This window comes from Pagrus major, chromosome 13 (assembly GCF_040436345.1).
Source record: "Pagrus major chromosome 13, Pma_NU_1.0".
Taxonomy (NCBI): Eukaryota; Metazoa; Chordata; class Actinopteri; order Spariformes; family Sparidae; genus Pagrus; species Pagrus major.
The window spans coordinates 19,405,206-19,421,329 of NC_133227.1; the positions used below are offsets into that span (position 1 = coordinate 19,405,206).

Genomic DNA, 16,124 nt, shown 5'->3' on the forward strand with positions numbered 1-16,124 from the left:
ATTGAATCCTATAATCGGTCAGTGGACCCACAGTATACAGTATACATACTTTTACTTGTACTACATATTCAAATATTTTACTTTCAAGTAATATTTTAGCACAATATCACCACTACTAAAGCATTTTTACAACACTGGTAATATTTCTCATTTAAATGTCATCACTGATTTTATAACGAACATCACTTCACAGAGAGCCAAAATAAAAGTGTTAACCTATGAACTCAAACGATAAGACAACTGCTATAGTTAAGTATAGGCAACTAACTGAAGAACAGAATACATAAATGCAAATTAATCGTATTTGTTCTTATTTTCTTTTTCTAAAAGCTCCTGAAGATGATTCGCTGCCACTGGTGCTTGAACCTGTTTAATCTCGACTCAATCCGCCACCCTGCTGCCCATGAAAGCATCTCTGCGTGAATGCCTCCTGCTCTCCTCTGCCTCCCCCCCTCCCCCCGCCTCTCCTCTGCTCTGTCTCCTTCCCCCTCTTTCTTAACTACACCTTCTGCCACTTTCATCCATCCATTGCTCCATCACTCCTCCTCCAGCCTCGCTCCTCCTCTCAGAGTCCAGAGCTGCCCCGCGGATCAATACTCATAGAAGTTTCATGAGGACAGACCCTCCACTCCTGTCTCGCAATAAAACGTGAACAGAGGAGGGAGACAGAAGGGGAGAGGAGGAGGAAGTGAGAGAGAAAGGGGAGATATTGTTTGCGTTGAAGCTGCCGGTCTAGGATTTTCTTATGTGCATTTATTAAACAGTGGTGAGGTCCATTTAGTTATCTTTTGTGCAAAGTAGAGAGAAAAAGGTGGGTGAGGGAGAAAACGCTGGGTGAAAGGAGTGAGTAGAAGAAGAAGAAGAAGGCGAGGAGGAGGAGAAGGAGAGGAGATGTGGTGAGATCGATTCTCTGGCCAGCCAGCAGTTCAATACCACTGAATTATTGCTTCATTCTTCCCCTTATGAGATGAGATCTCTTTCTCTCTCCAGCTCTCCTCTTCTCGGTGACTTTCCGCGTGTTTGTGTATGTGTGTATGTACATGTGTGTATCTGCATGTGTGTCTCAGTATACGTGTGATCCACTTATGACTGGATCGATACTTTACAATCTGGTTTTAAAAGTCCACCTTTCTGTCTCTCGTTTTTTTTTATTTTATGTGTCTCTCTTTGTCTCGCCCTCCTTCTATATCTCAATCCTTTTTGTTCTCTCTTTCCGTGTCTGAGTGAAAATGAAAGTTAAATCGCTCCTAAAAAAGAGTGAAAAGTCTAAAATTGTGTTGCTTTTTCTGCTTTCGCTTAAAAGTTTCTTCTCCACAGCTGAGCCATGGATTTTCTTATGCAGCTGCATCGACTATAAATCAGCTCGATGTATGTGAGTGTATGTGTTGTGTATGCATGTGCTTGTGTGTGTGAGTGTATATTGATTGTTACTTTGTACCATTGTGTGTTTATAGGAGTGTGTGATGTCGAGAATGTTAATTTTCCCCACCAGACCGATGAGGCAGACATACGGCACTTTGTGTATGTGTGCGTATACAGTGTGTGTGTGTGTGTGTGTGTGTGTGTGTTTGTGTGTGTGTGTGTGTGGTAGACCATCTGTCAACCAGACTACTCACCATCTTTCCCTCATATCTCTCTGATTTACAATTACTTTCAACTCCTGCCCCTGTTTGAAAGTGTGTGTGTGGCAAGTTGTGTAAGACATGACCCTCAGCGAGCGTTGCTTTGTGTGTGTTTACGTTGCTGCAAACTTGCGTGTGTGTGTTTAATTGCTCGGTCCTTACACCCAGAGGCAACCACAGCCAAAGCACTGAAAAACCACACCAGCCAATCAGCTTTCACCGCCGTGACCTTTCACTAGCGACTTCCAGAAAGGAGTCGACCTTGAGGCGGGGTCAGGCAACCGCAGGAACCGATCCCGTTTCCCGGGTCACATGTTGAAGCCATCAGCCAATCGCGAGGTCACGGGAGGTCATCTCCGCCCAATAGGAGCAGCAGTTAGCCACCAGACGGACCAATTACCAGCCGGCTAGCCTCAGGGTCAGACCAAAGATGTTTTGACTAAGAACATTGAAGGAGGCTCACAGGCCGAGGAAACTACCGACCGCGGACATTCAGACGACATTTCACACAACTAAAAAAACTTAGAAGTCTTTCAAACTTCGTCAAGACATCAGAAACAAAAACAATATTCTGGGTCTGGTTTCACTCAATTGTTCCATTTTTCATTTCTTGTGTTTAATCTTGTGTTTTTTCACTGCACTTCTACTGTGAAATGTCCTATAGGTGGAGCTATTTTCTTAAGTCTGGTCAGCCAAACAGTTCGACTTCTTTCTTCCTTTTGTTCTTCTCTCTTGCTGTTGATGCATTTTTTATTTCATTTAGTAAAAATGTATTTATTATTTTTGAATATAGACTTGTTTTCATGTTAATTTCATTGATATGCTTCTGTGCACGACTTAATCTTGCTTTTAGTCAGAGGAAATGACTGAGGCTGAAGCTTGAAAAGAAAACTTTCATTTTGAACAGGAGATACTAAAGCTTTTGTGAGCTTGACGTTACGTTATGACTCGCTTCGAAAGGTCAAGTGACCACGTTCCTACGGTGGCAAGTTTACATACATTTGTCAATTATAAGCATGTGTTGATGTTGTGAATCAATCAGCACACCTAAAATGTCAATATGACATCTTTGACCACTGCTTTGTTCTGTTTTTTTTTTTGTGGCTCTCTTGCATGACAGACGCTTCAGTGATGATTGGATCTATGCAAACTGTGAACATTTTATCTCCTCACTTCCTCACAGAAAAACAAAACCTTAAATATTTTGTTGAGTTGTGTACCCAGAAGAAATCATAGTTTTGTTCAGGGTGCGTTTCATTTAGTCACCTGTTGCTAGAACTTCCGGGAGAGAGTCAGAGTGAGAAAGGAAGTTGGCAAACAGGACTAGACGTAATGTGAATACAACTTTTTCTAAAACACATTTCTGCCTGAGTCATGTAGTTAGTTTTTCGCTGGCAGTGGTGGATGTTAAAAGATGAAGACAACAACTCCCATGATCCCACTCCATACTTCAAAATGTCATGAAACTAAGTCGTTTGTTTTCATTGTTTTGATTGAGAAAATCCCGGCGGCTGAAGGTTTAACAGCAACATTAAAACTTCACAATTTACCCACTGTCAGTTTTTTCATCTTCATTGATCAGGTGTAAATCCTCGTCTATATCTTTGGTTAATTGGGTCATTAAACGCCTCTCACACCAAAGAATTTACACAGCAGCTGTTTTTCTTTCTCTGTGAATGACGTCATCATTATGGTGTGATGGAGCCATGTTGAGCGGATCAATACCAGACATCACATCACCTCCATCCATTTCCACATGTATGTGTGAACAAAATGAGCAAACACACACACACACACACAGACGGACACACACATGCTTTCTCCCTCTTTTCTCTGCTTTTCCCCTTTTACTGAATTTAGCAGGAAAACGCTCATTTACAGTCAACAATCCAGTCAGAAACCACACACTTTTTCCTCCATCATGTGTGTGTGTGTGTGTGTGTGTGTGTGTGTGTGTGTGTGTGTTTGTAAACTGGGTGTTCTGGATGATTTCACTAATAGTTTCAGCATGGAGGGCTATAAAGAGCAGACTGTTTAATTGTAGCTGGTTTTAACGAGCCTCTGATTATGGCAACATTGTAACGAGTGTGGGTCGTTAATGTTGACTAATCTACAGTCATTAGTTCGACACTGTCTGGCCTCAGAGTGAACTGCAACTCATAGGCACTATTCACACACACATGCAGGCGCAGTCACACACACACTGAAAACACACATTTATAAAGACAAAGATTAAAAATTCAACCTACAATTTAGAAAACTGAAGAAAAAGCATGCACATTTTTGTACGTGCAGTTGATCTACCTGTGTATATGAACCTTCCCGGTGTGCCTTTGCAGAACTGTTTGGACTTGTAAGACAGAGTGACCTCAACGACCCCGGGGATGTGTCTGGGAGGCGTCTGCACCCGGATGGCATGCGGCGTGATCAGCTGGAGAAGGAAGGAAAAGGAGGAGGCAAGAGTCAGTACACAAAAACACATCACCTGATTAGGACAATGCAACTTGTGCTTGGCCATTTACACAATCACTGAAATAACTTTTAGAGTTTCTTTGCCAACAGACATCTTGAGTCTTGATTTTTTGTCACCAGGTTAGGTTGTTTACACCGTGCATCTGCAGTAAACACCCAAAGAACTGTTTCTTGTTTTTTGGGGGGCGGTGTGTTATGCAAGAGCCTTCTTGCTTGAGCTGCAATCCAAAGTTTATTTGAGTTAACGGGTTGGACGGGTTGCATTTGCACTTGTTAATGTGGTTAAAGGCACCTCTGAGCTGTATTTACATTTAGATTTGATGCATTTTTGCATCAATCTGTTGCAGGTCTCGAATCTGAAGTTTGCAGAAACACAGTTTCCTTTTGCTCATTTTAACTAAAATATAAAAGCAGTTACTCTTATATCCAATGTAGAATACATTCAAATACTTGTATATAGATAGGTATTGATTGAAATCCTGTGAATAGACACATAAAGTTCCTACAGCAGTACAGCAAAAGTCCTACAGCAGTGTCTCAAAAAACGCCACAGTGGTACTAAGGCAAGGGGGGACCAGAGGATTAGGATTCACTGTACATTCATATCGTGTCGGAATAATGAGAAAAATGTTTTTCCAGCTGGGAAAATTCAGTTGTTCCCTCAAGTGACTAAAACACAGAAGTGTTAAAAAACGTATGTAACAGAATTTCGTTTTTTAATTTCTGTGGAATGGACCAAAAATTTGGCATGTTACAAGAATATACAAAAGTAAATATAACCTGAATCCAAGCATCTATGTTATTACACTAATATTTTAGCAAGGAAAAGGGATGACTGTGTCTTCGAAAACAGGAAAAAGAGTACTTCAAAAACCAGAGGCAGCCCAGGCACTCCAACTGTGTCAAACGAGGAAGGAAATATTAAAAAGCCCTTATTATAGTGGCTAAATCATGTAAAAAGCCAACATGTTTTGACCACTGGGTCTTCAACAGCCGATAAGCCAACTTTTTAGCATCACATTTTTATGGCTGGTTTTCAAAAATAATTTTTTCCTATTTGGCCTGGGATTTTTAGTGAAAAATCAGCAGGTAGCAGCGACAGCTGCAGACAAACAGAACTTGGCACACACGCAATCACTTTCTACCGACACGTTTTTTCTTTCAAACTGTGCGTTTCTCGCTTCGGAATCGATAATCAGGTTGAGCGCAAATGAAACTTTTGGTGGGCCAGAATCCATTAGAAGCCAGTCTGAGGAACGCTGAGAGCTGAGTCAGTCTGAACTGAGCTGAACTGAGACTCTGTACACATGTTAGTGTGTGTAAGTGTGGCTCTCAACACTGTAAACAAACCCCTCAGCTCTTAACACACACACACACACCCATCCACGTATGCCAGCATGTACACACACACACGCACTCGGTGTTGTTGTTGGAAGGGAGCCACGGTCGCTCGGCGCACACGGTGAGTGGAGTCAGAAGACAAATAAACATTCTGTAGAGGAGTTGCACTGGGGAAAAGTACGATAGTGAGCTCTGCGTGTGTGTGAGCGTGTGTTTTTGCGAGCATTAAGCCGATGGCTATCGAAATCTGCTGATTTGATCAGTATTCCAGAGAGAAGGAGACAGAGGGAGTGTGGGTGAGGACGGTAGAGAGGGGCGGTGGTCGCTTGTTGGTGGGGACTCATTAGAGAGGCAAACCTCATTTAGGCAAACATTAGCACACACACACACACACACACACACACACACACACACGCACACACGCACTCTCTCTCTCACACGCACACACACACATTCACATGATCACACACAGCTAAGAGCCCCGACCATGAGGGAAAGTATGTTTTCATATTGAATTACTTCCAACGGTCCGAGGGCAAAAACACAGCGTCGAGGGGTTGAAACAACATGGAGACAGGATGCTGATTGTTGGCAAACTGACCTCGCTCCAAACCAGCATGGTACCGAAGATGACTTGGAGACCATCGAAGAAGTTGTCGCCTATGATTATGACTGTAGCGCCCCCCGTGGTCCACCCCTCGCTGGGACTGATGGCTTTAATGCAGGGAGGTGATCCTGGAGGGAGGAGAGGAGGATTAGAGAGCGGGAGAAACAAATGTTTAAGGATTACTGGCATTAGAGATGCACCTGAACGAAACATTTGAGGAATAAAGAGAATATGACTCGACAAGTCACGGCTATAGGGAAACATTTGTTTCTTTTAGACCCTCTAAACAGGGTGAGAAATCTGGTTGAGCCCTTTCATCCCTGTTGCATCTGCACCTCATATATCTTCATGCTACTCCCTCAGCTTCTGGCTGCAGATCTGTCCAGATCATCACACCACTCTCACACACTGAATACAATGAAGACTGAGTCCTTTTCAAACAGTGCTTGAATACAGAGGTTTCCTCCTTCTTTTCTTTTCAATTTCAAACCATTATTTATTCAGTTTCAAGGGCTTATGCCCTCCATTTACACCTTGGCTTAAAATTCGATCTATATCCGGACACATTATCTGGCTAAGGAAAAATGCATGTTAATGCAAGTGTAAATGCGTTGTGAACTGAATTTGATCAGATCTGCATGACCACATCTGGAGGAAATCTGGCTCGCATTGTGTTCGGTTATGAGGTAGGTGTGAATGCAATCCGTACAACATGACAATCTGACATCTTTATACATCATAATATTGTTACAGATTTTTGTTTTCAGCTAAACTGGGATAAAATATAGGTTGTTGTTCAAATTTAGAGTGAGCAAGAGAGAAAGCTGAAAGAAACACGGCTCCAGTTACTGATTAAATGTATATTCTGTGCCATGAAAGTGCCAAAAGTTGTGTTATTTAGCAGAACTGTGTGAAAAATTAAGGCAATGCCGGTGGAAAACGAATGATCTGCTGCAGCCGCCTCAAATTCCACAGTACAGAGATACTTTTTGTATCAGTCACTTTCACTTTTACCAAAGTAATATAGTAACACAATGTCTTTACTTTTACTCAAGTATGAATTGTGGCTCCTTTTTACAACACTGTTAAACAAACACTGTTCCCAAATGTCAGGAACAAACACGCTCAGGAAAGGTTTGCAGGCCCAAAATGAGCCGCTGAAGAAAAGAGATTTACTTTGTTTATTTCTCTTAAAAAAGACTTCCAAAGCCCGACTGACATGAGATTACTGCGGTTCATTTTTTTAAACCAATGATCTGACATGGATAAACACACACACACACACAGGGGGTTCATTCTGTCTTCAGACAGAATGGATACAGTCAGCTTTATGTCATGTCAGTATTGTGTGTGTTGTGTGTATATAAGCGCAAATCCAATCCTACATCGCAACATTAAAAGCTCGTCTGTTGAATAGTGAATAGTGTCTCCTCAAAGTGTGTGTTTGTGTGTGTTACATTATCGGCATCCATCTGAATTACATCTCTCAGCCTGGGATTGTTTATGAAAGAGAAGTGTAATGATATTAGACCTACAGACACACACGTATACACACACACCATGCATTTTGTGTGTGTGTGTGTGTGTAGTGGGTTGGATTAGCCAGATGGAGGGGCAGGAATCACCTGATAGGATTAAACCATCAACCATCTGGTGGCCATGCTGCTTACGCTCACACAGATTCACACACGGCAGACAGACTCACACACACACGCACACGCACACACACACACTCCTGTGTTACCGTGTTCTAGGTAAGACGGCGTTCCTTCCACAGGGTCGAGCCTGCGGGCCCGTCGGCCATGTTTGGAGTTGTTGTGGACGAACATGTTGTCGGACACAGACAGGACGTGTCCCTCCACGCTCACCGTAGTTGATACCACCACCTGGGGAAAGCATGAGGGCCGGGGTAAGAGAGGGATGGGATAGAACAGGAGAGAGTTGGGTGAGACGAGAGGGAAAGGGGGAGAGAAAAAATGAGGGATTACAAAGCTGGGGGTCTGGAGATCATCGCGAGGAGGAATTAAAAGCGTGAAACTGTGAAAAGCTCTTTAAATGTAACCCGTTATCACAGCTATTACCATCACACTCAACACACACCAAGTCACTGTGGCTGTTCAGTGTGTGTGTGCGTGTGTCTGTGTGTGTGTGTAGTAGTGTGTGTGTGGTGTCTATCCTCCTCTGTTCAATAGTTCCTGATGGGTCCGGCCCTTAATTATCTCCCAGGGAAACAGAGCTGTCTTCTCTGGTTCCACTACAATAGAGCTGCACAATTAGAGGCACAGATACTGTCACACATTCGCTACCGTATGACTCTCTCTGTCCTATCACACACACACACACACTGCACAGTAACAAACATACACAGGAGAGCACACTGGCTGAAATACACACATATACATATTACACACACACACACGTGCCATGGTAATAAATCTATCAGTATCTTGTGGGCGTCCAGTATCTCCACTCAGGCTCGAGTGGTGTCTTCCTGATTGTGTTGTGGCCGTGAAGATAAGGAAATAATAAAGACGGCGCTGCATTAAATCTTATTCACAACCTCTTTTCTTTCTTTCTTTCTTTCTTTTTTTCTTTCTCTCTCTCTCTCTCTCTCTCTCTCTCCCTCTTCTTCTCTCTCTTCCTTCTGTCTCCCTGCATTGTGTGTATATTTATGTTCTGACTGGTCAGGGTCAGGATCTCATGTTTCCTGTAAAGGCACTGATAGCTTATTTACTTATACAGGAACACACACACAGACATTCCTGTGTATTTGTATGTGTATTGCTGCGTGTTACGTCCATAGAGGAGACAGAGAAAGGAGAGAGAGAGAGAGAGAGAGAGAGAGAGAGAGAGACTGCCGGAGAAGAATATGCAAACACAAAAAAACAAAAAAATGTGCTGGTTTCTACCTGGAACCTCCTCATGTCTCGTGGGTTTCCTGCATTCTTTAGACAGTTCTGGTTGCACTTGAGGAAAAACTTGAGGAAGAATCTGTAGAGACACAGAGGACAGGCAAGATTTGAGGTTAAACATTAAACCAGAGATTGCTTTCCTTCAGGATAGAAACCCTAAATACAGACAGAACCCCATATACTGATAGAGAAATAAATATTTCATGCTGTTGGAAAGTCAAAATGAATTTCCTTGTGAAATCTGCTCATGGATCTTGTTTTTTTGTTCTTAAATCCACACCAACTGGGGCTGCTTTGAAATGCCACATGAAGGCATTGGATAGAAATACAAGAAGGCGAATAGAGCAGCACACTCCAGCAAAACTGGTGGAAATATGTGACTGTGAGCCAGATAAAGTTTAGAAAATCTCAGATTTGACCTTCAGTTTTCGCACCGAGTGAAGGTCGACTGAAACTGTGTTCTGAATATGCAAAAGTGCTTGTTAAAGGAACAGTTCACCCCAAATCAAAAACACATATTTTATCTCATACCTGCAGGGCTGCTTGTCTATCTGGATTGTTTTGGTGTGAGTTTTACAGAAGAAAGCGTGTGTGGGATGTAACATTAAACGAGCAGTATGCAAGATTTGAGGTGAGATTCGAGCACTGGGGGAGTGTTGGCGCTTACACTGTTAGCTTGGGAGCCTTGGATCGGGACGGGGCTAGCTAGTTAGCATGTTAACTTCAGTAAATATCTCTTTAACCTAATACATAGATGTCATAACGTCACAACTGTTATCCCTTTAAATTCTGCGGATATTTTAGTTAATTTTTATGTTTTCAGTTCAAATTCTTACATATTGCACCTTTAGGCTTACTCCTCGACTGAGCTGTGACGTTAGCTGGTTCATTTAGCTTAGTTGACTACCTTCTTGTCTATGAGTAGATGCACGCTTTTTTCTGCCCGCTGATAGGAAAAGAAAATAGTTCCTACATGAAACTGCTCACAGCAAGTGCAACAGTTACTGGGTAATGATTTCAGGAAAGAGACATTCCCGTTGATCTTTTTTTTTTTTGCGCTCTTCAGCAACTCAAACAGAAACAATCTGGATGGATAAATAGCACTTCAGATAAGAAAGTGTTTTTTTTATTTTAAGGGTGAACTGTTTCTTTAAGATTCAAAAACTATTTCAAACAACTTTAATCATGTGAAAAAATTCTTTCCTGTGGAGGCTTTTTTCCCCCCGTATGCTAACCCTGTTGTCAAATCATTAAAAAAGGGGGAACTGTGTTGACATTGGGTGTTTGAAACGGGACCATATGTCATGAATCTATATTACAGAATAAATCAAACACACAGATGGCCATCAACAGCTAACAAACACATCCAGGTTGTGTTTTGGTGTGAGCCAGCTGGCCAGCCTGGCAGAAGCAACACGGCACGCTCGCACAATAACGCACACGCACACATGTTCGTGTTTGCATGTGCGTTTGTGTTTGTTATGCGTGTGTGAGTGTGTGTCACAGCTAAAAAATAAACAGCATCCTTCCTTACTGTACATTGCACTCTGCGTTTAAACCTTTTATATTCGTACACAACGCTGTTTTGCGCTCTCTCTGTTGCAACAAAAATGTAGTATTACAAGTTCCACATAAAAACTGAAGTACTATATGTTTGGTTTCCTCTCAGTGCTTCCACCCTCTGTATCTAAACTGCTCTTAAATAATCTGAACTTTTCACACGTCTGCATCACCTCCGTTCCCTCATGGCAAAGCCCGGTGCTCCACTGTTCAGGAGATGACAGCCCTTGTGCTGGACCACCAGAACAAAGCAGAGGTGTGCGCTTGTGTGTGTGTGTGTGTGTGTGTGTGTGCGTGCAAACATGCGCTCCGCATGTGAGTGTATGTGCGTGTGTGACGGTGCAGCACAGCCCAGTGGCAGGTCTGAGTGTAAAACTCTGCGTTAACGAGCTCAGGCTTCGTTAGAACACCGGCGCTGGGATTCTGCATGCCTAATTATGTTGACCCCTCACCCCCGGGTGACAGCCTATCACAGCGGAGGACAGCCACGGTGACCCCTGCTGACCTCCCACTGTCTAGTCCTTCTCACAACACTAGCATAGCGTTAACACGACCACCTCAGCTGACCCTCCGCTGTGTGAAGGAGGCGGTTGGGTGGAGAAAAGACTAAAGCAGTAAAGTGGAAGAAGTGTTCAGATCTTTCAGAAATACTTTACTACAAGTAAAAGTCCCGCATTTAAAAATCTAGTATGAGAGAGTATTTACGTATAAAATGTCAAATTCTCAATCTGACATACAGATGTCTGGTTCAGGTGGTGCTGTAAGTCAAACGTACAGTAACTAAAAGGTATTTTGCTTCTGTATTGTACTTGGTCCACACTAGTTTCATTGTCAGTGTTCATATAAAATTCAGCATTTCCTGACTCACTTTTTAGTGCCACAGAAGTCTCTGGCCTCATGTTACTTTACATGAAAAGAGTGTTATCCCAGGATTTGTGGAAGACTGAGGTGCGCTTATGTGGCGGGCAAGAAAATTTAAATTCAGTTTTTTGATTAAAGAAAACATGCAATTTCGCATCAAATAACATTTATCAATATCTGTCAACAAAAACTTAAAAAGCTAAAGCAGATAACAAATAAACAACACAAAAAAAGGTTAATGATAAAACTTGTTAAAGAGCACAGTTACAAGCAGCTTTACAGAATGAAATTAAATGGCAGCCAAACAATGATGAACATTGAAAGGGTAACACAACATTACAGGTGCACGATCCAACTTTTTTACAAGCCTACAATTAAAGAAAGAGACAGAGCTCTTGACACATACAGCATTAGATGCATTTTAAAGTCAAGTGTTTACTATGTTTGTATTTGCAAACATCAGAGCACAACGTTCTTGTATCTGTAACAAAAAAAAGTTAAATAGTGCACCTTTACGCAAAAGGAGCTAAATATATGATAGAGTAAAATGACTGAAGTCAAGCAATTCAAGTAAAAAAATTCAATAATTTAAGAGAAATGACTTAGAAATGGCCCCGAACAGAAAAGACCTCTTTACTCTCCACCTCTGCTCTGTGGTCACTGTGACTCTCATCTCGAATGCTGCACCAGCACCGCTAAGAACTTAAAACATCACCTAAATCATCAGCGCAATCTCATCTCGCCCATCAGCTGAACAATATCAATTCCCTCCTCTCACTCTCTTAACAAACTGAATAACTTCACTCCATCGCTGGCTTATCTCGCAGGAGATCTGATGATATCTCGTTATTTTTCATATTTCCATCTCCCGCGCGATCTATTTCCTGTGAGAGTGTTTTCTCTCATTGATTTCCAACAGAACATATTCTACATTTTAATGCGCTATGTGTGCGTTCCTCTTCCCCCTTCACTTGACCCCAGCTGGCCTAATCAACTCGGCTACAAAAAGGCCCCGCAGCTACACACACACAGGCACGCACACACAGACACCTTGTGAGAATTGATTGGCTGGTCCAGTCACTGGTCGTTAAGAGGCCTCCAATTAAACTGGGCAATTATAAGAGTCTGAATGACTGTGGGGGAGGGGAGCACTCTCCCCCCCCCCTCGCTCCTCTATCTCGCTCCCTCTCTCTCCGAGACCCCGATCATGTTCAAGTGATAACAGCGCTGTTGACCTTTGCTATACTGTGAGTAGCACACTCAGAGAGCTGACCCGACACCGGTCCTGCATGCTGCAAACACACAAAGAGGCTCACACACACACACACCACACACCACACACACATGCATGAGTGTGAGAGAGGTAGTAAACGGAGAGCAGAAGATAAAGATGGAGAGTAGGAAGTAAGAAGGAAAACTAAAGTAGAAGATTATTGTTTTACACTTTTGCCAAGACTATTATTTTTGGCATTTGATAATGACAGTATAGATTCAGACAGGAAAAGAGAGTGAAAAGGGTATGATATAAAATCCTCACTGTCTACAGTATCTGCGCATGGCAACTTCAGTATGGATACGTTTAGTGAAAGGTGGAAACTATGGAAAAACACTTAAGTGTTAAGGTAAGTGGTGGTACTGGTTTTTAAAAAAGGGTCACTGCAACACACTGCAACGTGAGCATAATTCAGGTGGCAGTTAGGTTTGTGGTCACATTATAAAAGGAGGCCGTTTTAGTCCCCTGACCAAAATAATCTCTCGCAATTTTATTTTTTGCACACTGACTCATAACAATAACCCAAGAGAAGGCTGGAGATACTGGCTCAGCAGCAGCCTTTTCTCTGTAGACGGGCACTTTCATGCACAATAATCAACTTTATTTAAGCTCCTAGTCATGTGTTTTGTACATGATGATTCACAGGACAACCTATGAAAACAACAAAAGGTTTTGTAGTACGGTCAGAGAAATACGATGGCTTATAAATCTGTAACTCCATGCGCTGACACCTATGTGTGTTGTATGTTTTATAGGTGTAGGTTGCTGTGATCATTACAAATGTTATTATTACACCTGTGCCTCACCTGCTTTAATAAATCAAAATGTCTGCAGTAAAAAAGGATGTTTTCTTGCCATTTTTGAGGAGAAGAAGAGACGACATACTGTATTATCACTGTATAAAACTGAAACGGCAAATGTGTGAGCAAACATTGCTCAGAAGGAAAACTGAGCAAAAGTAGTGTTGATTTGGGGTCATGCGTCTACCAACCTGATGAAAGTTATGCTGCCTTTCCTGTTCAGAAAGTCAAAGTAAGTATTGCTCTCGCCACACCAACATCTCGCCAGGTATCCCAGCATGCTTTGTGCAGTGAATCTGAGCCTGATGAATGAGTGCTAATTTTGTTCGCCAGTCAGATCGTGAGAGGTGGGGTCGGACTGTAAGTGGAAATTTCAGAAAGCTCGGAATCCACGAGTTGTGATGTGTTTGATGACGCTTTCGGAAAAATGGAGGATGTCGTGGAAACAAATTTTTCGATGTTTTTCTTCATAATTTTAAAATAATTCTCTGGTCCATGTTGATTTTTCCAGCTACTACTTGAGTAGCTGTAGTTTTGAACATGTTTTGAGCAAACATACGCCCACTAAAACACAATGTTCTGGACGTTTGCTTGAGGAAAATTTCTCTCCCTGCTATGGTAAAGCAGTGAACCCCAGCCATTAAGTAAACAGTTTACCGCAGTGTGATGCTAGTTTCGTTCCAGCCTATAAAACACGGTGAAAACATAACCCATAACGTCCATGATTTCTTTTGAGCCTGCTGTGATAATGTAATCAACCACCATCACGCTAGGATGCTACTGTTATTTAGCCTGTAATCCATAGTAACACAGCAAACCACAGTTGGATGCTGTTTTTTTAGCCTGTTAGTCATGGTGTAGTAGTGAACGACACAGTTACATCCATTATTCAGAGGCTGAGATGGCAATTATGGCTCAGAGCACAACTGACATTAATATTTAATATATAGGGCTAACACAGACCTGAAGAGAGAGACAGGAAGTGACAGAGAGAGGGGATGGAGAGGGCGTAGAGAGAGAGACACACACACACACACACACACACACACACACACACACACACACACACACACACACACACACGGTGGAGAGGAGCAGGGGGATACAGAGAGTGTGTGAAGGAGAAACAAACGGAGGAGAAGGAGGAAAGAGGATTATGGGAGTTTTGTTTCGACCACTCTCCTGTCATTTAAACAGTCACAATGCCAACGGGGCAAGGGTGACATCCGGGGGAATTCCAGCTTTGTGTGTGTGTGTGTGTGTGTGTGTGTGTGTGTGTGTGTGTGTGTGTGTGTGTGTGTGTGTGTGTCTAAGACTGAATGTCTGTGTCCGTTTAATTCCCCAAAGACTCGCTCTTCTACTGAGCCAAGAATAACGATGCTGCCTTGGAAGAGAAAAAAAACAACAACAAAAAAAAAAATCTCTCAAAACACACACACACACAGACGCACACACAACCACACACACACGGCAGTCTGGTGAGTTGTTGCTGACAGGTGGAGAAATTGCAGTCAGTTAGTGCAGACAAACTGAACAACAGATCAGTGCTTTTGCTGCTCCTGCCTCCTCTGTCTCTCCTCTGTCTCCCTGCTTTCTTTAGATGTCTTATTTCACCTGCCTGCCAAGTTTCTTGGCAGAGCTTTCTGACAGAAGATGATTTTCACTTCTTCCTCTACGTGTGCGTTCGTGTGAAACAACTTGCTAATGCCTGTGTACCTATCCTAACTGCCAGTAACTGATCAGTTGGTGGTGGCACGCTTCACGAGGAGAAAGGAACGTGTAGATATGACTGAAAACATGTTTGGATATGATTTAAAATACTGTAAGTCACTCTGGGTAAGAGCTACATGCTAATACCGTCATAATAATCATCACCATTTCAGTTAAACCTTTCCGTCCAATCTGTCATTTCAAAAAGCTAATATGTGCAGTGCAAGTTTCCCTCTCTGTCTGTTGATCAGTCAGAGATCAACTTCCTGTTTCCTGTTTACACTGAGCGCTTGTTATTGTTTAATGTGATGACATCAGATAGCATTTCTGGGCCCCGTGCCTGCTATCCGAGCAGTCTTGCAGCAGGAAAAACAAGGATAGGAAATACTATCACGCCCTCTACTCGGCTGTTATCTCAATAATAATGTGATAATCTATTGCTTCCGGTGGGGGAAATGCTTGGTTTTTCTTTGCCCTTGTTCAAGAGCACTTCAGCAGAGATAATGCTCGCTGATACAGGAATAATACCTTAAATCTATGATTATAACCTTGCTTGCCAACGTTCCCAATTTTGTCAGGAGACTCCTGTTTTTCTTTGCCCTCTCCCAGTTTCCTCCCGGGTCACAATGCTCGTGTTTTTCTCCTAATTAATGACATTTTTTCACACTTTCTCCGCTTTAAGTTATCGTAACCTGTTTCTATGCATCGTGTAGTCTGCTGTACTGTTGCACTTTGTCCTCCTCAGTGAGTGAGAGACCAGAGAAATGTAGAGGAGGAAGAATATTTAAACAAATTTCAGACGCCCTGAGGAGAAGAAGTCACGTTTCTTACGTGAAGTTATAAAAGAAAGAGTTTGTAAAATCTGCCACGTCGATTTTTCTGTCAATCACGGAGGTCACACCGCATCGATACCCACTGAGAGGCTGACAAACATAGAGAAGAGGCGTGCAAAGACTCTCTGAAGGG

At 42.5% G+C, this 16,124-nt stretch overlaps 1 protein-coding gene across 3 annotated transcripts in view; it reads right to left on the reverse strand.

Annotated features, from left to right (window-relative positions):
- The window catches only part of LOC141007666 (transcription factor COE1-like), a 92,626-nt gene that overhangs the window by 20,476 nt on the left and 56,026 nt on the right, over window positions 1-16,124 (reverse strand). For all 3 annotated transcript variants that reach the window (XM_073480049.1, XM_073480048.1, XM_073480047.1), the window contains 4 exons: window positions 8,952-9,033; window positions 7,787-7,928; window positions 6,037-6,170; window positions 3,927-4,053 (listed from right to left, as the gene is read on the reverse strand). In XM_073480049.1, the coding sequence (XP_073336150.1) occupies window positions 3,927-4,053; window positions 6,037-6,170; window positions 7,787-7,928; window positions 8,952-9,033 (485 nt within the window). The remainder of the gene's footprint in view (window positions 1-3,926; window positions 4,054-6,036; window positions 6,171-7,786; window positions 7,929-8,951; window positions 9,034-16,124) is intronic.